Genomic DNA, 24,041 nt, shown 5'->3' with positions numbered 1-24,041 from the left:
TTTCATAGGTCTGCAACCAATTGAAAAATTATTTCTACAAAAAAAAAGCGTGACTGCAAAAGTAAAAATAGTATCAAAACCAAAATTGAAAACTTGCATAGAAACAGAGATTCAGTCTAAATACAAACAGCAGACTTTATAAATTAAGACCCATCCAGATCATGTTCCATTTTTCTTTCCAAACACGCCTGCCAGCAGAAAGACCCCAGAGACTGGGGTCCTTGAGATGCAGGTTCCAAAAATACAGGTGCCACCATGTAAAAGGCCTTGTTCCATTCTTCAGTAAACAAGGGACTGCTGACCAAAGATAGATCTTAAGGGATAGGAAGGAGCCTATGTGAGAAAGCACTCGTAAAAATGCACAGGGCGCAGACATTTGGGGATGTAAATCAGTGCATAGATTTAGTTCTGGAGAACAATGGGAAGCCTATACAGATGAGGAAGAATGGGAGTGATAGAGTCAGGACTGGATTTAGGGGCAAGTGACTCACTTAGCTGCCTGGTGTGCCTGGCATGAGTTGTTTACCAGTCATCCCCTCAGTAGCTGAAAGAAGGTTGCACACAGTTAATATTTGCTTGTAGAGCTACTAACACTTTGTGCCCCGCATTGTGTTAACATTCACATTTTCTTCTAATTTCACAGGAAAATGTACAGCATTACTGCCCATTTAGTAGATGGTGTGTGAGAGAGTTATGGTCAGTTATTGTATTCAGACTCATGCATGGAAATCTACATTCGCATGTGACAGGAATAAATCATGTATGCCAAGTCTCCATCAAAGTCATGAAATGACTACAAATGTAATAAGAAAACTGGTTAATCACCTGACTTTTGAATATGCTCTTTCATTAAATGTGATTATCTGGAATATTCCCTATTCTAATAAAACTCCAAGCTTCAAAAAAATAATGCTATTGCTTCATGTTTTTGTAAACTGCTTTGAGGTTTTTCTGTACAATCAAGCGGTATATAAATTTTATGGAATAAATAAATGATAAATAAAAAGTGGGTGCCCAAATGTATTTTCTGGTCTGAAAAGGTTGAGGACTATTGTGGATTGAACCAGGAGCCTGTAGCAAAACATGCAGTAGTACTGCAGGAAAAAAATAGTCTATTTCTGATGATCAGGTTATGTTAATCTGATGTTAATATCAGCTATTTTGTTCAGGGGAGGCTCCCAGTGGAACGTATCTGGTAGCATTGGTTATTCTATTCTGCAGGAAGATTTCACTTCCCATCTTTTCAACCCGAGGGTAATAACTTGTGGGGACACATACAGATTATGATGCTGAGTTGGAGTGAACTAGTGCAAATCTGTGCTTTGGGTGAATTTAGAAGAACCCCACACTACATCTGCCAGGGACTGGATTGGGCAGGGCATGTTATGCTTAGACATGTTGCTCACAATCCCAGCTTTGCTTGTTAAAAAAAATGCCATAGGCTTTTCCACTTATTTTCTACCTGGATACTTTGAATTTGATTGCGTTGGAAAGGTTAAATGAAATAAAATGAGGTCCTTCCTCCATCACCATAACTTGCTGCTAGGCACCCAGTGTTGCCAGTTGTGATGAAAAGGCAAGACCTTTTCGTTGTTGTTGGCTCTATAGATGTCAGCACCAGCTGCTTGCTTATCCAGAGGTTCCTGGGCAGGATGTGCCCAGACAATGGCCCAAGACTTGCACAGCCCCTCCCTATTCAGTTGGGATTGAGAGATAGAGTTGTGTGTCATCTGCAAACTGATGACACTGCATCCAAGTCCCCAGATGGCACCTCCTACCAGTTTCATATAGATACGGTGACCCAAAGGCATGAACCCAATGATTCAGAAGTCTTCCAATGCTTCTCTCTAGTTGTTGTCCCCTAGGCAGAAGTGCTGCTACTGTAACACAGGCCTCCCATTCCCCACCTCACAGAGCTGCTCCAGGATACCATGGTCTAAGAAGTCAAACACTACTAAGAAGTCAAGCAGAATCAACAGGTAGCACTCCCTATGCCTCTCTCCAAATAAAGGTCATATTGTAAGGCTGACTGGGGCTGTTTCAGAGCTGTTTGCAACGAGATTGAAATGGGTCTAGATAACCTGCTTCATCTAGACATGCCTGTAGTTGGCTAGCCACCACACTTTCTGTCACCTTGCCCAAGAAAGAAATATTTGTGACTGGGCCGTAGTTCTCTGAGACCTCAGGGTGCAGGGCGGTCCTCTTAGGAGTGGATGCACAGCCTTTTTTGGTTCAGTGTGGTGGGCATCACCCTTTCCATAAGTGAGGCATTAACTGGATCCAGCTGTGAGATCTTAAAAGATGCAATGGACAGGGTTCAAGAGAGCATATGGAAGGCTTAACTCACACCCTAATTTTTTTTGGTGTGTGAATACCTAATACATATTCTGTTGCCAGTGATGATGTGTATGGGGAGGGATGTCCCAGATTTGTAGATAACCCATTTCTTCCCCCCACCCCGAGTCACAGTAACTATGGATATGATTAAGCCAAATACAAACACCTTTTTAGTCATGCCCATTTGAATGGCAGAGTTATAAGCAAGTATTTAACTCTCCTGTTAAATGAATTGGGTTCAAAACTGCTTAACTTTAGCTGCTGACGTTAACAGTTTAACTAGACAGGAATCCTTCCCCTTGTGTGACTGGAGCATATCTACTCCCCTGCAAGTTTCCTGCTGTGTTCCTCCTCCTTTATAGAAATGATATCTCTAAAGAAGAGATATCACTGCACTCTCAGTGCTGATGTTAATTATTTCAAGTCAAGGAAATTAACTGTAATCAGCCAGGAAGGGGAAACATCGCTGCCTCCTTTTAGTATCAGTTCGGGGCAGGGAGGAGTTTAACGTGCCCAAATACTTTTGTGAGCTTCAGGGGGAAAACAGGAAAAATGCTTACATGGTGAAGCAATCGAGCAGAATTGCTGGCTTCCAGGTATGCCTTTTTGTGTGTACTTGTGCATCGGATAGAAACAAATGCATCTTCAAGTACGCTTGTAGCTCGAGCCACTTTTTCCTTTGAGAGCCTTGCCGGCTGTGCTGTAGTTAGTTTTTGATTTAATGGGAAGCAGGCTGCTGGAGGGGAGGGCTCTGTTAACCACGCCTCCACTAGTTTTATATCTACTTGGAAGAGAGCGGCATGCTTCCTCACCCCGGAGCTCCAGAGGACACAGATCAATGTGAATTCTTCCATTCACCACTCACTGCAGCGCAGCACATCTCCTCCTCCAAGCAACATTTTAATGGCTCGAGCTGAGCTCAGCATTGGGCTTCTGCTGTTGCTGACCTGTTGCTTACCCAATGCACAGGGCTGGAGTTGGCTGTGGGGGGGTTCAAAGGAAGAAACCCTCCCACCCACAGAAGCTGCTGGTACTACTGAGGAGCAGACGGCACAGCAACGTGCCACGCCTGAGGCTGCCACCCTGAACACCCCCCTGGAAAGCACTACCCAGCAGAAGGGAAGAGTGTGGACTATATTCACCCTGAAGAGGCCGGACTTGACTGCAACCACAACGATCCCTACAGCTACATCATCTTCTGAGCGGGAAAGCAGAGAAGGAAATATTGCAGGGGTAGGGGCTGAAATATTAAACGTTGCTGAGGGAATCAGAAATTTGGTTCAGCTCTGGGACGAGAAGACAACCACAGGGACGGAGAGGACCGAGGCACCTGCAACAGCTGATCTTCTGACAGCATCTCCCATCCCTGTGACGGAGGCAGTGAGCATCCAGAATGCTACTGCCAACTCTACCGGCAATGTACAGACCTCCCTGGAAGCTGGGCAGCCAGAGCTGGTTCTCTCAGTGACTACAAAGCCTGCTGTTCTCTGGAACAAGACTAAAGTCCTCTTAAAGAAGCCTGAGATTCCACCCCCAGGTAGTGCTTCTTTCTCATTTTCACCAGATGGTCATGCTGGTGGCACCAGGTTGGCTTTTCAAGAATCCACAGATGCGGGGCAAGGAAGTGCCACCACCCCAGGAACAAGGGCACCCTGGGGAGCTTTCGCAGAAAAACAAGGAATTTTGTCCAGTGCAAATGCTTTGGGATTGCAGGAGCTTCAGGCTAATAGCAGCCGCATGCATGCTGGAATTCCATCCAAGGTGGTGGGTGCTTTAGACAACCGGCTATTCAATTATGTTGCAGATCCAGACAAATCAGTCTCTAATGGCAATAGAACCCATCTCAGCCTTAAAAGCCACCCCTTCCTTAAGCATTCTGGGATAGCCGTAGCTGATGCACATAAGAACCGCTCTAGTGATTCTGTTTCTAATTCGAATGCAATTAATGTTATGGATTTCCCCCCTGCCAATAACTCTGACTCTCCTGAGTTTCTACTAACCTACACTATGCAACATTTTAGCAATAGTAGCACAGGGCTTCCTTCCTTCTTTCCTGGATTGACTCCAACAGCTGGCCACTGCTTGCCCTTACCGACCAATCTGTCATATTGCAACAACCTGGGCATGAAGCGTTTCCGAGTGCCGAATTATTTGCATCATGGCAGTGAGGAGGAAATTCGGGCTGCTTTGCATGAGTGGGAGGGGCTTCTTAAAACTCGGTGTCACCGCTACTTGGAGTGGTTTTTCTGCTTGCTGCTGGTACCTGGGTGTAGTGCTTCTCTTCCAATAACACCTCCACCATGCCGGGGATTTTGTGAGGCCCTGAAAGATCTGTGTTGGATTCATTTGAAAGAGGGGCATCTTCCGATATCATGTGACTCTCTCCCAGTAGAGGATGGTGTATATTCATGTGTGTTTGTTAATGTTTCAGCAGGTAATGTGGCAGGGGCAATAATATCTCTTACCAACTCTTTCTCCTTCTCTCTCTACAATCAGGTAAGCTAATTCTGTGATGGATTCTGGTATTAAAAACAGCCACTTTGCAGCTTTATAACACAAATCACACTTCTCCATCTTTCAGGAAAGGGCATGAAGGAGGTGTCTATTTCTCTTTCACTGACAAGAAGGATGAACGTCCTGGTGCTGAGCATTGTCCTGAGCCATACATTATAGCATTAGCTGCCAATCTGTGGAATGGATACCACTAGTGGCAAAGGGAAAGTATTGTGGAACTCTGTGAAAGAGCAGGAGAGCCCATGGACTTGGCTGTAGCCCATGTATTTACATTGTAGACCACAGGGAAAGCCACCACCAACACACGGGAGGCTATATATGTACTGAATGTACAGTAGAGATACGTATACGGTGTGTTTGACTTGTGACAAACTTGCCCAAATTGTTGGCTACCATTGCTTTCGATCAGCCTTCCTCACCCTGGTGTGTTCCAGATGTTTTGGACAGCCCCAGCCAGTATGCCCAATGGTCAGGGATGACAGCAGTTGTAGACAAAAACAGCTGGAAAGGACCAGGTTGGGGATGGCTGCTTAAGATTCTAATCTTTTTAACATTTGGGAAACTTGAACACTACAGTGAAAAATTAATGGGAACTGGATGAGAGATAAGTTGATTGAGGGCATGCATATAATTGTCACCTTAATAGTGTGTGTGTGTGTGTGTGTGTGTGTGTGGAGAGAAAGAGAGAAAGAGAGATAGATTTTCACTCATCTGAAGTGAATGAAACCAGTGGGCTGTAATTAATAAAAATTTCCTTGGTTGCTTCATTTAACAAAAATCTTTCAAGTGAAGCCCCTTCATATTTTAAGAATGCATGTAATCCCGCAGTGACATATGTGGTGATTAATAACATCTATTGGTGCTTAAAAATGCATGGGAGTAGGAATATGATAGGAAACTCTTACGAGTCAAATACCTAATTATTAGTGTTGTGTGTGCCCTGTATTGTATCCTAAGTGATCTAAATTTTTAGTGTGACATTTGGAGAGAAATACAACTTAGGTTATCTCCCCCACATCTTCATATCCAGCACATTTACATTTTAAGCTATGCAATGTAATGCCCTTTTACCAGGTTCTTTATCTCTTAAAAACTTGTTCTTTGCTTAACTACCTGGCATTGGGCGTTTCCACATTTCCCGTATCTTGGAATTCCCCATTCTCTCTACCATGTGCCCTAACTGTAGCGTTCTAGAAAGCAAGTTCCTACAAGACATGCATATTTCTTGGTGCCTCTGTGATAGTTCAGATTTCTGCTGGCAGAGAGTTATCCACTCAGTCTCAGAATTTTAGAACTTGGGGGTCATCCAGTGAAATTGCTTGGCAGTAGATTCAGGACAGAAAAAAGAAATACTTTTGGCAACATGTAATTAATCCAGGATATGGAATATATTGCTGCAGGATGTTATGATAGCTGTTGGCATCAATGCCTCTTTATTTAGCAGATTCATATCTTTTTATTAGGTCTATCATACATGAATCTATCAATGGCTATTGGCCACAATAGTTAAGAAGAATGAAATCCCTTGTGTTCCAACTGGTACAAGCGTTTTTGATCCAGCAGTGGTCTGCAGCACACCCTGAAAATCAACTTCAGAGCATAGGTGCCAACTCCCTGAGGTCCTGGGTGCCTGAGCACCCACAAAATTCCCCATGAAGGGGCCGGGCACCCACAAATTTCAGTGTCAGATCCGTGCAAGCTGTATGGCACCCAATGCCCTGGGCACCCACAGTCACAGAGCCAAGTTGGCACTCCTGCTTCAGAGGGTTGGGGGACCCTCTAGTGCAGGGTGAAGTATGGCATAGGGGGCTGCAGAGGGAGGGGGAATAAGCAAAAATCACCCCTTCCATTAGCAGATGCCTTCAATGGATCAAATGCCATTCCATGTGCTCAAAGGTCCCAGCTGGGTTGCACCCTCTCTGGCTGCATACACACACTTTACCTTTGAAGCACATTTCTTTCTTTCAAAGAATTCTGGGCACTGTAGTTTGTTCAGGGTTGTAGGGAATTGCAACACTGTAAGCAGTGAACTACAGTGCCCAGAATTCTTTGAAAGAAAGAAATGTGCTTTGAATGTGCTTTAAAGGTATAGTGTGTACACTACCTAAATCTCTGGCTGGATATAGGGTATCTAACCTATATAAATTATGCAAATTTGCTTCTTTGTCTTCTGAGGATTGATAAGAAGCAGTTTATTATTATTGTTGTTATTATTATTAGTAGTAGTAGTAGGAGGAGGAGTAGTAATTACGCTTATATCCTAATCTTTTCAACACCAGAACTTAGGTTTCCCAGTCTGCCTCCCATCCAGCACTGACCAGGTGCAAGTTTACTTAACTTCATTCAAAATGTTGCATCCTATAGCCTTTGACCCACAATGAAGGATGATACTCGATTACTGGAACTTCTATGCAGTGCATTTTTTCTGAGATTTTCTGAGAGGAATTTCAAGGAACACTGTGATGCATAGTGGCTAGAGTGGTGTGTTTTGATAAGTGGGTCTCACGTGAATGCAGCCTATACCTCAACTTAAGCTTTACAATACAGGAATTTTGTGAGCCCCAAATGCCACTGGAAAGCATTTTAAGAAGGTGGAAAGGATAGAAGTGGAACGTAAGCTTCATTTCACAGCTAGATATTTATTTGCTTTAAGAAAATATAAGTTGAGATTCTCAGGATTCTGCAGCCAAATAATTACAGTCGTACCTTGGAAGTCAAATGGAATCCATTCTGGAAGTCCATTCAACTTCCAAAACGTTTGGAAACTAAAGCATATCTTCTGATTGGCTGTAGGAAGCTCCTGCAACCAATCAGAAGCCGTGGAAGTCCTGTCAGATGTTCGGGTTCCAAAGAACATTCACAAACCGGAACACTCACTTCTGGGTTTGTGGCGTTCGGGAGCCAAAACGCCCGAGTACCAAGCGTTTGGCATCCAAGGTATGACTGTATGTGTATGAGAAGCACTTGCACAAGCCACATGGTCCTAGGCTGTTAGATCCCTGGGAAGCAGTGTGCGGCAGCCTGGAAGAGGAAAGGAGAATGGATTTGCAAGCACATAGCTTTTTTTGTTGAAATGGTTTAGACTAAGATTCGCACCACATCGATAGGTGTGATCAAAGTGGGAGTAATTAATCCTCTTGTATGTTTCACTGTTCCTTGGACCATTAAAGATGAAAAGGTTATCTTGTTTTTTGCAAAGAACACACAGGCCATTTGTCATTTACGTAATTTAGTAGCCATTACATCTAGCTTGGCTGTAACATACATTCCTTCTGTTTTGGCTAAATCACTTTTATGTGGGTCAGATATGAAGACTGCCAAATGAGAGTGAATCCACCCTTTCCATTTTTGACTGCCTTGTGGTTCATCTGATATTAACTTCAACATATTGGTTCCCTTTATGGGTTTGCTATGATGATATGCATATGCAAGCAACCCAGATTCATGACCCAGTTGGACTGAAGGACTTGAATTGAGTTGGCATCCATAATGTAAACAAGGATAAATTATTTCCAAGCACTTGAGCTTAGTAGGGTTGTAGGTTTGAGAGCTGTCTCTTATAGGTATGTATACAAGGAGCCTAAAATAAGGTGTGGGATACCCTCTACCATCTAGAGTAGCCCAGTATTTGTTAAGGTTAGACCAGCAGTTTTGGTGTTGTTCCAGACACACACCAAAAGGGAGGCAGCCAAAATTACAGTTCATCAAGCTAGATCTTCACTATTTTTAAAAGCTAGGTCTTCACTATTTGCCTGACACAGTATAGTGATGAGGGCTGATGGGCCTTGCTTGTATAGGATAGGTGCTACAACAGAAAAGGCCCTTAAAGGACTAATTTTGGCATAACGTTTGCTGGTTTTACAGATGGGAACTGAATGCAGAGAATATTAGCTGTACAAGGACACACTGTACAATACAGAGACTAGGGGGTGATCTTAAAATCAGATCTCACATACTTCTAAGTCTAGAATGTATAAAATATTGCCTTGGGACCAGTTATGATATGGGAGCATATCTGTAGCTATATATCTGAGTGCGTATCTTTTATCTCCTGTGCCTATCAAGAATCTTGAAATAGCTCCCAGAATTCACAAATCTTCTTTTGAAAATAGATAGGATTTGTGTACTAGTTCTCACATTATGTCTGCAGGTATTTGACTTGTGAAAACACTCCAGAGTATTTTTTGAAAATAATATGTACACCTGCTCACCTTCTTAATGGTAATATTTCCTCTTTAATTTGAGTGTTAACTGGAAGAGTTAAGATTGCTTGGCTTTCCACCCAGTCATGCTCTTACTTCCTTCAGACAGGCAGCAGGAGTTTCTTTATCATTAATTCTTACAGATCTTGCATTGCAAGGCCAGAAAAAACTCCACACAGCATTATTGAGTGTTTTGATGCTGAACTTCCTTTTTAGGGAAAGCCTTCATACAAAAACATCCACAGAATAAGGTAACATTCCTTAATACTTGGTGGGATTTATAAAGGCAGTTGTCTGCATCGACACATGAATGCATTGGGATAAAAATCTTCACTGTCTCTTCTGAAACAAATCCATTTTATTCCAAGTCATCTTCAATGATCTTCTTGAGATCTGGCATCAGCACCTGGCATACCTTGGGCAATTGCAGGGGCCCATGCAGCGCCCACTAGGACTGCTTGCTTGCTTGCCCTGCTGTTCTGTGAACCCTCTAGTGATGGCACTGCTGCCAGCCTCCCCCTTGAGGGCTCATGAGGAGGAGGAGCCTGGCAGCTGCTCCACCTCTTTGCCTCCTGTGCTTGCTTGCTGGTGGGCTTACCTGGCAGCAGCAGTGTAATTGTTCACAGAACAGCAGCTCGACTCCCAGCCCTTTCCGGTGTCACCACTAGAAAAGGTTTCAAGCACGTGTGAAGGGAAAGGGGAATCTGAAGGGCTTGGGGATGAGTGGCCACCCATGGGTGTGAGGTTGGCAGCTGCAACAGTACTGCTGCTTTGAGGGCTCAGGTTGTGGTAAGCTCTTGAGGTGTGGGTCTGCACTGAAGGGTGCCCCCTGAGGGCAGCTTGTTCGAGGCCCACCAAAATCTGGCACCGGGCCTGAATTCCTTCCCTTGATTCCTTGAAGATTCATTGATTCACACAAGCTAAGGATCTTACAAGAAAGCATGTTTTTTCTTACAGCGGGAACCTCTTTCTTAGACATCAGTTGAGCCCAAGATAACTTAAGATTGAACTGTTGTTCTAAAATATTTAAAATGGCACTTTTATCTACTGAGAGCATGCAGAGCAGAAGCGTCTCAGTATGAATAACATTCACAATGGTGCTTCAGATGTGCTTTGTTTCAGCACTCTGGACAATTGTTCTGCACACACCCAGCGCAACTATTGTCTTTGTGCCACTTTGTGGTTATTTTGGGCACATGTTCCTGTCCAGGGATTCAGCTGTCCACGCATCTGCCATGTGGTTTCCAATTAGAGTGATTGTTCTTTTTCTTCCGTCACAAGATGGAATCTTCATGCATAAAACCCTTTATTTTTTGTTATCTTAGTATTGCTGGCCTTTCTAGGACCCTGATGGATACTCTAAAATCTCATAGAAGGATATCTAGTTAGTCAGATGGGAAATGCACATCTTGACAATAAAATTTATGTTCAAGGAGCCTTTTCCCTTGAGGGTCTACGAATACGCCTCCCTATTTTCAATGCTTTATTCTGCAGGTGCATATGGGTGGTTCCTGCCATAAGTACAGGTTGCGAAAAGATCACAGAAAGCACACAGGTCCCAAATGTTGATAGAACAACTTAGAGGGGTGGCTGACTGGTTCCTGACTCCTTAGGACCTCAGGCTTTAAACCGTGGGATTGAATTCTTCCTTCTCTTCCTGTCTGAATTCCTTCTAAGTTAGAAGACCTGCCCACTCCTACTTTCCCTTTCTGGCTTAACTGCCCCTCAGCCTCCTTCTTCATCGACTTTCCAAGTTGGGATCAACTGGTGGGATACTGCAGCAGTGCTTTTTTCTAGCTGAAGGAAGGAGCACACACAGGGTTACTGTAGTTGCCTGTGCTGCTGCCTCTCTTGGCTTTCACGAGAGAGCATGCATAGCCTTGTGTGCAAGGAACCCAGTGGAGATGTCTTAGCTGCCTTGCATAGTTTTAAACAGCCAAGTGAGGCATTTGGGACTGTACTGTGGGCTTTTTTCCAGCTTTTAGTGATGAGTTAGTCACTCACTGTTTCCTTTTTAGGGATCTCAGGGTCCTTCATTGGAGTTCCATTTCCCTGGCCACTAAACACTGGAATTGAAACTGCTATAAGTTGGGGGAAGCAGGTTTGGACTGGGTGGAGATGTTCCTCTATTTAACCCTGCTGGGCTTTGTTGGACTCTGCCTGCAGAGTGATACCAGCACCACGCCACTGGTATGGAGCTTCCTGCTTTGCTTGCCAAGTGCTGCCGGGGGGATCCTCACCAGCAACAGCTCACAGAAAGCCCTGAAATGTGTCATTCCTGGAACAGGATGGAGGAATGGCTGAGCTGCCCTGGGATCCACTGGATCCCAAACCAAACCCACTGCTGTCACAAGACATCAGGTCTGATCCATGCCTGATCACTGTACCAGCGCCAGGCTGGCGCAGTGTTTTGCCCGTCCCGGTCTTCCACCTTGCCCAGCATGAGCAATAGGACTGCGGATGCTGTGCAACCCTCCCGCCCTCCCATTAAGCTGAACTAATTCCCAGCCAGGATTTGGATTGCCTTTTGAACTCTCAGGAGAAGATGCCATAATAATGTTTTGCATCCACTCTGGTTCTGTACCTCATTGGCTATTACTTCACCCTGTTTGACTCTGGTAGATTCAGGTGTTTCCAAATGTTTATGTTTGCTGTGGATCAATTTCTTCCAAAGGTTGCTGGTTAGGGTTAAAATGTACTTTGTAAGGTTGGGTTCATTTCAGTGCATTGAAATACCATGTTTTGTTCTATGCTACGCTTGATGATGATGTGGTGGGGCAGGAGGACAGGAGGAGGTTTTCGTCAGTGCACTTATCGGAAAGAGAAGAGGGCTGGTTCCTTCCTCCCTTTCCTCTTTGTGAGTGCTTACGTAGCAGCAGCGGTACTTAGGATGGCCACTTATGTAATTCTGAAAAAGAGGGCAAAAAGGACACTCATTTGCATGTACTACTTTGCACGTGCTAATTTATGTGTATGCGCACACATTTAGAAACAATTACTATAACTGAAGTAGAAATACAATGCTTCTCACTGCAGTGGAGAACACAGAGGGCTTGTCCACATGTCTGCTTGTCCCATGCCCAGAAAGCACAGGTCTGAGCGACTTTTCATTTGTCCCACTACGTTACCTGGGAAAGCCGACTGATTGTGAGCTAATTTCTATTTTCTGTGCATGTGTGTTCTGCATTGACTTAAGCATCAAACTCAACCATTTTTGTGTATGCTCAGATGCTGATTGCTGTAACCCTTTTACTTCCTAAAGGAAAAGTCTTAATTTTCACACATTTACATGCACTTGGATTGATTTTACTTTAACCCTTTGGACAGTGTTCACAGTTATCCAGGCGCCAGGCACATGTTGTGATTGAAGTCACTTATTATCAGTGTGAGTGGGCGGGGCTTGGGGGAAATGGCCTCAGAGGCCAAATTAAGATCCCAGCAGGCCTGCTTAGACTTTTCGGCTAGAAGTCAATATTTACATGTGAGTGGTGACAGTCCTGTAGAAAAGATGGATGTCAGCCACCCATTACTTATTTGATATACATTGGTGAATGATGACTGTCCCATTTGGCATACTGCACGTATTTGCTGATGTAAATTTCTCCACATTCACAAAATTCAATTGGCATTAGCTTGTGAAAACTAATATTCACCACATTTCAAACACTTGCAAGTGTCAATCACCTACTCGGGTTAATACCAGGTTGCTGTGGAAACAGAGAAACATGGTGGAAACACAACTACCCCACCATCCCAGTATGTGCTGATAGTTAAAATCATAATCTTAAAATGGGAAAATTAAGTACAGAGTTCCCCAAGAGCTCTAGAATGTTCCTGGAATTAACTCTGGCTGTATACCATATTGACCCGAATATATAAGCCATGCCCGCATATAAGCCACACATTTAAAATTCAAGGGGGTGGGGGGAGAAAAAAAAGATAATACCCGAATATAAGTTTCTCCCTTAAAATTCCACAGGCACTCACACCCGTAAATGGCAAATGTAGAAGAAAATCCTGCAGCGATATTGCAAAAGCCAATTTTTGTAAGGTCACGAATTTAAGCCACACTTTAACTTTTCATGGTTGGAATTTGGAAAAAAAAGTGTGGCTTATATTCAGGCCAGTATGGTACATGTTAGCAGTTTCCAGCCACTGTGTATCAAATATGCTTTTTATGTTGCTGTACACACCAGAAAGGACTTGGGGATGTCTTCACATGATACATATTACCTGATTTGTTTCCCCATGCTGAACGTAGCTTCATCTGCACATGCTCAATGGCTGTCCTAAAAGTACACGCCTCACCTTAATCAACAGTTATGGTTTCAAAGTGGATGGAAGCTGGATTGAGGGAAAACATATCAAATCACAGTATTTCTCAAGAAACAACAGGAAACATATGGACTGTGACTAACGTCATGTTTACTCAGCTTTTAACACTAGTGGTAGGAGTGCACTGAAGGCAGAGTAAGTGGTAATGTGCACACAACCACAAAATCCATATTTGAGGCTTCACCCTCAAAGAACATCCGTTTTATTCAATTCTTTCTATTGCTATAAGGTAAAGGTAAAGGGACCCCTGACCATTAGGCCCAGTCGTGACCGACTCTGGGGTTGCGGCGCTCATCTTGCTTTTTTGGCCAAGGGAGTCGGCGTACAGCTTCCGGGTCATGTGGCTAGCATGACAAAGCCGCTTCTGGCGAACCAGAGCAGCGCACAGAAACGCTGTTTAACTTCCCACCGGAGCGGTACCTATTTATATACTTGCACGTTGACGTGCTTTCGAACTGCTAGGTTGGCAGGAGCTGGGACCCAGCAACGGGAGCTCACCCTGTCGCGGGGATTCGAACTGCCAACCTTCTGATCGGCAAGTCCTAGGCTCTGGTTTTACCCACAGTGCCACCCACGTCCCCTTTCTATTACTATAAGTATGGATAAAAGAGGATTTTTTAAAAAGGAAAAAACCCACAAATGTTTGTCCACCCCTTACAGGAGTATGGATAGGAGTTTAAGCAACTTCATAATTTGAAACATCTGGCGTACACCCTCTCTCTTTTAATGGCATCAGTTCAGGGCAAACATTTGCATCATGTCCCAAACTTGCTGGCATTCATGCCTTGTAATTTTTACAGCTGTCAAGAGGATATAATAGAATACAGTATTGTAGTCAGCAATCCTAGGGGGAAAAAGTCTCTTTGGTCGGGTCTGGACATGAATCCAATTGGTGCAGTTGTTTCGTACAGTGCTGTGTGCTTGGCTGATGAACCCAGTGTTCCCATTCTTATTTCCTCCCTCCACCACATGTGCACACATGACACCATGGGTACCTGCTATAAGTTTTCCAGGGAAGGGGGGAAAGTATAGATCTGTATCTAGCATCTGGGAACAGGGCAGCCTTTTCTGGTGGATTTTGTGACTGAGCAGTGGCAACACCTGGTGCACCAGGAATTGGGTATCCTGAAAAACTTGTATCCCAGGTCAACCGTTCCATTGTTTCTCTGTGAGGGTAGACCTGCCATCCATCTGCAGCTAGACCTGGCATCCAGACAGCATCCTGCCACAGTTGAAAACTCAATCCTTTCTCTGGCTCCATCTACTTCCTATAGCACTTAATGAATGAGATTACTGCTACAGTCAACTTCATAGCCCTCCCTGAATTTCCCTGAGAAAAAACCAGCACCCCAGGTTAACAATACAGTGGTACCTCAGGTTACATACGCTTCAGGTTACAGACTCCGCTAACCCAGAAATAGTGCTTCAGGTTAAGAACTTTGCTTCAGGATAAGAACAGAAATCATGCTCCGGTGGTGCGGCAGCAGCAGGAGGCCCCATTAGCTAAAGTGGTGCTTCAGGTTAAGAACAGTTTCCGGTTAAGAACGGACCTCCGGAACGAATTAAGTACTTAACCCGAGGTTCTCATGCACAGGGTTCTCGTGCACCAACTCGTCCTCCTCTCTCCTAGAAAAATGGGTATAACATTGGGTTACTTTGCAGGACTGGCATAAGCCACACTGTCTCAGACACAGCCCTTTCCCCTGCAATGTTGATGTAATAGCGATTAATTTTATCACTATTATTGATATCAATGGTGATATTGATTGATGGTATTGGTAAGATTTTGTTATCGTTTTACTGGTGGGGGGTTGTTATCGTTTTCAGGTGTGAAATATGACACGAATTACAAAAATTGTGAACTCCTGGCTTTGCTGCTGCTTTTGGGCAGACATGCTACTGCCCAAATAAAGCTATGCTACAACCCTGGATGCCTTAAGGGTTCTCTTTGGGGGGCATCAGTATTATTATTTTTTGCTTTTTTGGATCTCAGGTTCTACAAGGGAAAATCTTGCTCCCGCCCCTGTTTTTGAACGAAAACTGGGAATCTGGAAATTGTTGCTCATCCAGGAGAGGGGACTACCCTGGTACCCATTTGCAGATGTCCATGAACATAATCTAAGAAATTAAGGAATTACACTTTACACCATCTGTTTGATTGCTAGTCTTGTAAAAACCAAAACACCCCCCCCCAGCAGCAGCAACAAAAGTGTCCCTATAGCTACAGCGAAGGCTTATCATATAGGGTCTTTGCACATCTTTGTAAGTGTGTGTATTGAAGATGGAACCACCTTAATCTCCATTATAATGATTAATTGAACAGAATGCTCTTAGATTCTTTATGGCTGCCAGTTTATCCTCACACTGTAAACTTCATGTAAGTGTTCTAGATGGAACTGTTTTAAGGGAAGCTGACACATAAGTTGCATTGAACGGCATGCGTTCCAAGTAAACTCCCTCTTCATTTTTTGGCTTTCCCTTCTTCACAGGATTTTCTTATAAGACTTAATTGCATTGGACGGCGGGGGGAGGACAGGGGGAGAAAGTAGGGAGTGGGTTTTGAAGGGCAGGGTGGGGAGGGAGTGCCTTTAGGACGGCCCTGTGCTCTTTTGACTCAAGGAATAGCACAGCTGCTTAAGGTTTTCTTGAAGCTCTGCTTTCTGGGAACCTGAATCTCCAAGTCTTTCGTGCTCTTGGCTTCAGGGCTGTGAAGCAGAGCTGGAAACAATAATTTGTATTACAGAGGCATAGAAGCATTTCTTTAAAAACCGAGAAACAAACCGTTCAATATGCTCTTGTTCAATCCATTCTTTTTTTGGAGTATTCACAAGACTACGGTAATTATAACACAGCTTTATCACATTATCAGCACATTAACATTTGGAGAGATTTCTGTGGTAGTGCCTAGGTATAGATTTCTCTCTAGATATGTTTACCTGGTACCACGTGCTGGGTGAAGTCTCTCCCCTTAATGGCATTGAGGATCCTTATACAGTTGCTGGAAACAACAGGAGGAGAGAACGCTCTTGTACGCAGGTTGTTTTTATTGGTTTCCCACAGGCATCTGGTTAGCCACTGGAAGAACAGGATGTTGGCCCAGATGGGCCTATGGCCTGATCCAGCAGACTCTGTTTACGTTCTTATGCTTTTATCACTTGTTTTAACTGCTGCCTAATCAGCTTTGTTTGTTTGTTTTGATGTCTTTTAATTCTGATATTTATTGTGCTGTGGTGCTATTGCTTCATAAACTGCATTTTGATGTTAAATGACTTATTAATTAATGAATTAATTTAAATTTCTACATCGTCCTTCATTTGGGGATCACAGGGTGGTTTACATTATAAAAACACGAAGTTGTATACTGTAATAATGAACAAAAACAATAACACACACACACACACACACACCCCAGTTTAAAAAGGAAGAAGAATGTTTTTGCCTGGCACCTAAAGTTATGTTATGAAGGCGCCAGGCGAGCCTCCCTGGGGAGAGCATTCCACAAGCAGGAAGCCACTGCACAAAAGGCCCTTTCTTGTGTTGCCGCCCTCTGGACCTTCTGCAGGTTCTGGGTCAGTTCATATGGGGAGAGGCGGTCCTTGGGGTATTGTGCTCCTAAGCCATTTATAGGTCAAAAGCAGAACTTTGAATGTGGCCTGGAAACTAACTGGCAGCCAGTGTAGTCGAACCAGGATCGGTGTTATATGCTCAAACCATCTTGCGCTGGTGAGCCAGCTGGGTGCTGAATTCTGAACCATCTGAAGTTTCTGAACCGTCTTCAGAGGCAGTCCCAAGTATAACACATTGCAGCAATCTAACCTAGAAGCTGTCAGAGCATGGGCAACAGAAGTCAATCTTTCCTTGTCCAGACAGGGGTTCAGCAGGCCACCAGGCGAAGCTGATGGAAGGCACTGCATTAGACCAAAGGCTGCATTAGACCAATGTTCTTCTAGTACAAGGTTCAAAGCAGTTACATGACTGGCTATTGCTCCAAAGCTGTCTGTAAGGTCGAAGAGTACTGGCAGGCTCCTGGTAGGAGATCTGCTTTGTGAACTTTCAACAATTTGTTATATATGAAGAGGATGAGGAGGCATCTGGTAATTTCCTTTGACTGATCATCCTCCAGGAGCCATTAATCTTCCTTGTGGCAATGTGTGAGTCACAAGAGACATAGGGTTATCTTTGTTCACAGTATAGGCACTGGGCAGGGTCAGAAAGCAGCACGGTCCTGGGTTCTGAAGTTGTGTGGGGTGTCCCTTTGCTATTTCCTGTGGGTTGTAGGTCTGACAGCCTCCCTTTATATTAGATACTTGAGCGTGGGAGTGAAAGGTCCTTGGCTGCACATTTTCTCTATTATCTCAAAAGTTAGTCTCCTGTATGGCTTCGAGGATCCTTTGGCTCAAAACATAACATCTGCAGAGGCCAAATGGCAACATTTCACGGACTTGAAATAATTAGGGTTTGCTTGTTTGCTTTTGATGGCGAAATGCTCTAATTTTCACCCTCTTAATTTTTCACAGAAAAAGAATGCTTTCTGTTTACTTCGGTCCCCCCCCATCCCTGTCAAGATTTTATAGAAACGCCCACTGTGTGTCTTGAGTTTTTACTGATCAAGCACATTTTAATTTTGTTAGGCTAATGTCTTTTGGAGATTAAGCAGCTTGTGAGTACAACTAAAATGCAAATAGCACATAAGACAGGTCAGTTTGTTTGCTTATGGGTCAATGAGTCTCAGGACTGTGGTTAATGTTTGTCTCAAATGTTGCAGAATGTTTCTCTTCCAGGTGGCATTCCTGGAGGGGAAACTTGCCTCCTGGCGTTTGATAAACCCCACCCCCACGGTCTTGCTTTACCATAGTGTAAAGTGAACTCTTTAAAAGTAATGGTTCCTGACCCCCCCCCCCCCGGAATATGGGGAGGGCTCTAAATACACAATGACCTTTTTTGACCTAGAAAACCTCTCCCACAATGGTGAAAGTTGCAGCAATGCAGCTGTTGATTGATATTTTCCTTTCAAGTCTGTGGATGTGATTAAAGTTATCTCTCTTTGCAAAATAATCTTTCTTTCCCTTAGCCATGAACACTTTGCAAGCGTGGGAAACCAAGTGCATTCCTCCCAAGGTACTTGGGAAAACCATAATGCTTTTTATTTCTCAGGTTCTTGTCTCCATTTTCATTTTGATACTGGATTTAAAATCTTCTCCATGAAGTTGCTCCTTATGAGTCTTGAGTTCATGCCTTCATCACAGTAGTCAGCTTTGAGTTTTGAGGATGTTTTCAGTTTATATGTCTGTTCTTTTGGAATTATTCATCTCTCCACCCCACACCTCGACTTCTTAATCCACCCTTTGCCTATACACTCTTTATCTTTGAATTGTAACAATTTTTGCTGCACTTTTACTTCTTCTTTTTTTAAAAGAGTTTTTCAGTTTTTGGTAAACTGTATGTAATTGAAAGCTTGAATTTTTAAAACAGCATTTTGAGTTTCAACCTTTTTTTTGTATAGAGAAAGAGGTTATTACACTGTTGGCTCTAACTTGAAGAAACGACATGTGTTAGGAAAAAATCTCACCCACTGTGTGGGTGATTGAGAAGAGCTGTAAAACAATGCCAGAAAAATAAGAATTTGCTGTGAGGGTCAGGTCGTGAACATAGCCAGATGTTCTGCTGGGGCTGGTAAGAGAATAATTTCTGGATATGAAAACTCCAGCATGCCTTGAGAGAAAACTCAATGTACTTTTGTTTGTAATTATTTCCATTTCCATTCAAAACGTACAAATGTGCACTGGCGTTGGGAGGCATGGAATGTCGATCTAGGAGGCTTTCCCATGGAGTAGAGGAAGAGAATTTGCAATGCAGGGAGGGGGTTGCAAGAGAATATGGTGGGTGTTGGGCTCAGTGCAACTGCATTCATCAGTTTCTAACATTTTCTCATGAAACTAATAGTGCAATACTATGCCTTGGGAGAGTGCTGTTGCGCTCAGGTCTTGCTTTCAGGCTTCACATAAGCATCTGGTTGGCCACTGTGGGAATGGGATGCTGGACTAGACGGGCCTTTGGTCTGATCCAATAGGGCTCATCTCATCATCATTGCCCCAGTGGCCATGCTGGCTAGGGCTTGTGGCAGCTGGAGTCCAGCAACATATGAAGGACACCCTATTGGCTGTCCCTGGTGTATAAGATTGTACATTAAAGGTTGCCTTTTCTTTATGGCAGCATTTGGACATAATAGCTAGAACGTTTTTTGTTGTTGTTAGGAAAATGTGTTTCGTTTCATCCTGGACTTAGACTCTCTTTCCCACCTCTCTCCTCATTCATTGTGGCTCTGAGCAAGCTTCCAATTCCATTTTAGATGGAGTTTAGTGTGCTGCAATTTAGAGTGCTGTCCACAACCTAAACTGCAGATAATCTTAACTATGGTGAGTTGAAACAAACCAGATTCATGCACATACTGCAGCAAGCATGACACTCTGTGAAAGGGAAGCATGCATCTCCAGACACTCACTGAACATGCGCCAGGGAACTAAGGTCAGTTGCACCTTCCTAGTTCATGCACATCATAGGTCACCTTTCACTGGAGATAGGTATCTTTCTTTCACCCTTTATATATTTGTGAACGCTGACAGTAAGTGAACAATGATACAGCTTGACAAATACAATTGCCATGAGAAGTACAGCAATACCTTGGGATGCGAACGGGATCCGCTCCAGAGTCCCGTTCGCATCCTGAACAGAATGTAAAACATGTCTGCGCGGGTCGCGTTTTGCCGCTTCCCCGCATGCGCTTGACGTCATTTTGACCATCTGCTCATGCACGAGCGGCGAAATGCGGAAGTAACGTGCTCCGTTACTTCTGGGTCGCCGTGGAGCGCAACCTGAAAATACTTATCCTGAAGCGTATTTATCCCGAGGTGTGACTGTATCTGCACCAGCATTTTCACCTTTTGGAGCAGGGAAGGGACAAAGAAAAGGTTGGTGCAAACATGTGCTTGGGCATTATGAGGAACGTTATGGGCAAACACAGCAAACTGGAGTCTGGAATTGGAGTCCAGATCAAGGACATCAGACAGGCTGCTGTGTGGATGGCACCAGCTGTTCCTGAACATATCCTGGGGGAAACATCTGGTGCAGGAATGCCTTTAGAAAGTTTAGGCTCAGTATAGTTTATTTGAAAGTGAATGTGTATACTTCTAGTGGCTGAACAGAAATTGATTCAAATTGGATGTACCCTACAAAGAGGTCAAGAGGTCATTTATCCCAATTATATCCTATGTATCCTATTTTACCAAGCCACAGCTAATTTTTTTTTATTTATAGCTGTGTCAGAACAGGAAAAAATTGAGGTGTCAGGTCACTTGGTGCCTTGAAATCTGATGGCAAGGGCCATCAGAAATTCAAAATACTCTCACAAACTTACATGTTCTCCTATTGAGTTGCCTGTTCCTGGAGTTTAGTGCATAACTTTGTTTCCCTTTATGGTTATCTGAAGTTGTGGAGGTCTTCGAACCCCTGAATATTATGTGGCATTCATTTCTGGGGCAACCCAGTCTGATGAATGGTATATACTACTACTACTACTACTACAGAATGTAGGAATGGCAGTTTTGAAGGCTGTTGGGGAGGGGTAATTTGTGGCAAAAATTAAAGAAATGAAAGCGGCAAGTGGCCACAACAAAAACTTCATAGATACAGCTTTCTGTAAAACACTTTTTTTCTATAGTAATACTACAGTTATTTCCCTATAAAGGAGCCTTAACCAAGTAGGTGCTCTCCAGATGTTTTGGACTACAACTCCTATTAGCATGGGTAAAGGCTGCTCTGTAGGGCTATACCTTTAAAACATACCCTCCTCAAGCCATGCCATCATGATGTTTGCAGATCCTATTGCCAAGGCAACTTGTTTCCCCAACTCCAGGGAATGATTGTGATTTGTCATCTTTCCTACGGCCAGGTGTTCCACAACTGAAACTGCAGCCAGGAAAAGTTTTCTATTCAAGATGACTGACGGCTTTGTATATGGGAATTATGTTGTGGGTGGGGAATGGGAAAGATATGAATCACATTTTTCTTTCTACTCGCTGTCATTCATATTATCAGAAACTGGCTTGCGTTTGTCTTTGAGCAGCGCAGCGCTTTCCTGCTGTAAAAACTTGAGTGTCACCTCATTTTACAAGCAAACTAATATGGAGGTGACTCAAGGTCAGCATTAAATCCAGAGCACTGCGCTGCATAGATATTTCATCCTTTCCCTCTCCTAGCCCAAGTCTGTTCGCTTTGCTAGATTTCTCTCTCACAGCTGTGCACTTTAATGGGAAGAACTTTCCCTGGAGCCCAAGCAGAAGGGCCGTGAACTCTGGAGTGTGGCTATGGTTTTGGATGCCTGATCTGTTTGAGAGCCTTTGCACACAATACCAAAAGGAAAGAGGCATTTGCAGTATGATCTTTGGAGAGACCCATGTCTGTAAATATATTGCCAACAAATACCTTGTGAAACTCCCAGCTATCTATTTATAGGAGTTTGCAAACAAACATATCCCCTTCAAATGTTTTGAAGCAACCCCCCCCCTTTTTTTTAAATTGTGTGAAAAGCCCTTAAGTCTATTTCGTGTAAGAGAACATTATATGTGCTAGGATCTCTTCCAAGATTTTGGTGCAAACACAGCTGCCTCATTTCAACTCCCAGAAAATGAAGATGGGGGAAAGATTATTATACAGGTGGAACTGGAGGGAAATTAAATTGCAGTTTTAAGTATTGCAGTGTGCGAAACCAGATCTGTAGCAAAGTTTTATTTGCTTCAGTGACTTCTTAGTTTTCTTCATAGAGCAGGAGGTTGGGTTGCGATCAGTGATGGAGATGGCTGTTCTTGTCACCCTCAAAAGGCTAAATAGCGGGATTGGGTGGGGAGTAAAAGGCTAATCTCTTTTCCTCATATTCAACAAAGTTTTTTTATAGTTTATTGATCTGTACCAATAGGCACATGTTACAGTTGTCACAGGAGTGCCACTGAAAATGACCTAATTTTAGTTTTTATATTTTGCTGGAAGCTGCCCAGGATGGTTTTCCAAGGCTTGCCTTTTGCTCTGATTCAGTGGTCAAGAGCAGCTTTTCAAGGGGAAAGCACCAAGGCAAACAAAAAAGTGCTAAGACTTTGTAGAGAAGAGTATTGCAGGAGTAAGACTATTATTATTATCATCATCATACAAATCTGCATATTTGAAAGGCAGATCTCGCTGGTGACTTCATTACCCATTGCTCAGGATTCACTGCCCCATCTTAATCTGTCCACTGACTTTTTGAGTTTCTCGAATAACTACCCTTTTGATCCTGATGGTAACCGTCAACTATGCTATCTCTCTGCATAGTTAGAAACTCAATGGCTGTATCTATGTGAATCTTCATCCTTCATTTAACGAGTGGGTAAAAATGGCAGTGAGTGGCATCCATCCTCTTGGGGCTGGAGTGGGAAGGGAAGCAGGCTTTGCTGAGTTCACATTCTCAGGATGAGTTTTCCAACTCAAGTCTTCTGCAGAGCCGCAGGAGACTTGCTGAAGGGATTTCCAGTTGTGGTTTGGGAAGACTTTTTCTTCCTCTAAGCCAAACAAACCAAAACAGCACTGAACCAGTTGTTGGTGTTAATTAGTCCCTACTGTACAGCCACTGCCAGAAAGCAACAGATGCTGACGTTATGGTATGTTTCATGTAAGCCTTGAAAATCAATAAAATGCTATCCCTATGGAACAGGAAATAATTTGAGAGAGGATTTTGAACATTTGCCTTTGATGACATGGTTTTCAAAACAAAGTGCTAGCAGCCACGACTGTCGTTACAGTGGGAAAGAAGGCTGGCCTCTCAAGAGTTATTTCAGGCCCTTCACTTTGAATTTTCAGCCTTAATGTCAACAGTAAGGAAATATAAATCCATGGGAAATATAAGGAAAAATGAAGTGCAGTATTCAAACCAGTTGCTCAGGGCAAGATTGGATTAAGTTGCCTTGACTACTGTAAACTGTAATGTGGTGTGTTTGGGACTATCTTTGGAAATGGCCAGGAAACTGCTAACTTATTTTAAAGTACAGTGGGCTGCATACTGGGATTGGCCATTGCGAACAAACGTTGCCAGTACTTCAAGAATTTCGCTAGCTCCCAGTCTACTTCCAATGTCAATTAAAAATGTAGGTGCTTCCCAGGGGGTGGACAGAGACCTTTTGGCAGGAAGCACTGCTGCCCCCACACCCAAATCCAGGCATGTGCCCCAGCAGTGTGGGAGGAGACCAGGGGCAATGCAGCCGCTCTGCAGGAATGCCCCCTTTGTGCTGAGAGTCTTGGTGAAAAGGGAGCGTTCTGCAGAGTGTTGCTGCTACACGCCTTGGCTTTGACTTTGGGCTGTGTCTTCAGCTTACCCAAAGCCAAGTCAGAAGCTGCTGCCACTGAGGCCAGAGAAGGGTGACAGTTGGAAGAAAAGAAGTGGAGATGCAGTGGCGGCATCATGATGGTGGTCAGGGTCTCCCAGCCCCTGTGGAGCATGCTGCCTGAGGCAGGCTGCTTCAGATCGCCTCATTGGTGCACAATCTGGTGCCATGGTTCTTCCCCTTTAAAGGCTCTTACAGCATGGGACCCAGCTATCCTAAGGGACAGCTGTTCCTGTATCAATCTGCC

The 24,041-nt window shown here is 43.7% G+C and overlaps 1 protein-coding gene across 4 annotated transcripts in view; it reads left to right on the top strand.

Moving 5' to 3' along the window:
- COL18A1 (collagen type XVIII alpha 1 chain) overlaps positions 1 to 24,041 on the top strand; it is a 155,658-nt gene that overhangs the window by 68,135 nt on the left and 63,482 nt on the right. The window contains exon 1 of one of the 4 annotated variants that reach the window (XM_081837093.1): positions 3,104 to 4,771. The exons of 1 other annotated variant lie outside the window; for it this stretch is intronic. In XM_081837093.1, the coding sequence (XP_081693219.1) occupies positions 3,241 to 4,771 (1,531 nt within the window). In that variant the 5' untranslated portion in view covers positions 3,104 to 3,240. Of the gene's footprint in view, positions 1 to 3,103; positions 4,772 to 24,041 lie in introns of those variants that run through there. 2 more of the 4 variants (XM_081837095.1, XM_081837094.1) reach the window with 2 other exon arrangements.

Source organism: Podarcis erhardii (assembly GCF_964252035.2).
Source record: "Podarcis erhardii genome assembly, chromosome: 1".
NCBI lineage: Eukaryota > Metazoa > Chordata > Lepidosauria > Squamata > Lacertidae > Podarcis > Podarcis erhardii.
The sequence above is the reverse complement of the archived record's forward strand: the minus strand, read 5'-3'. Positions and strand labels throughout refer to the sequence as shown.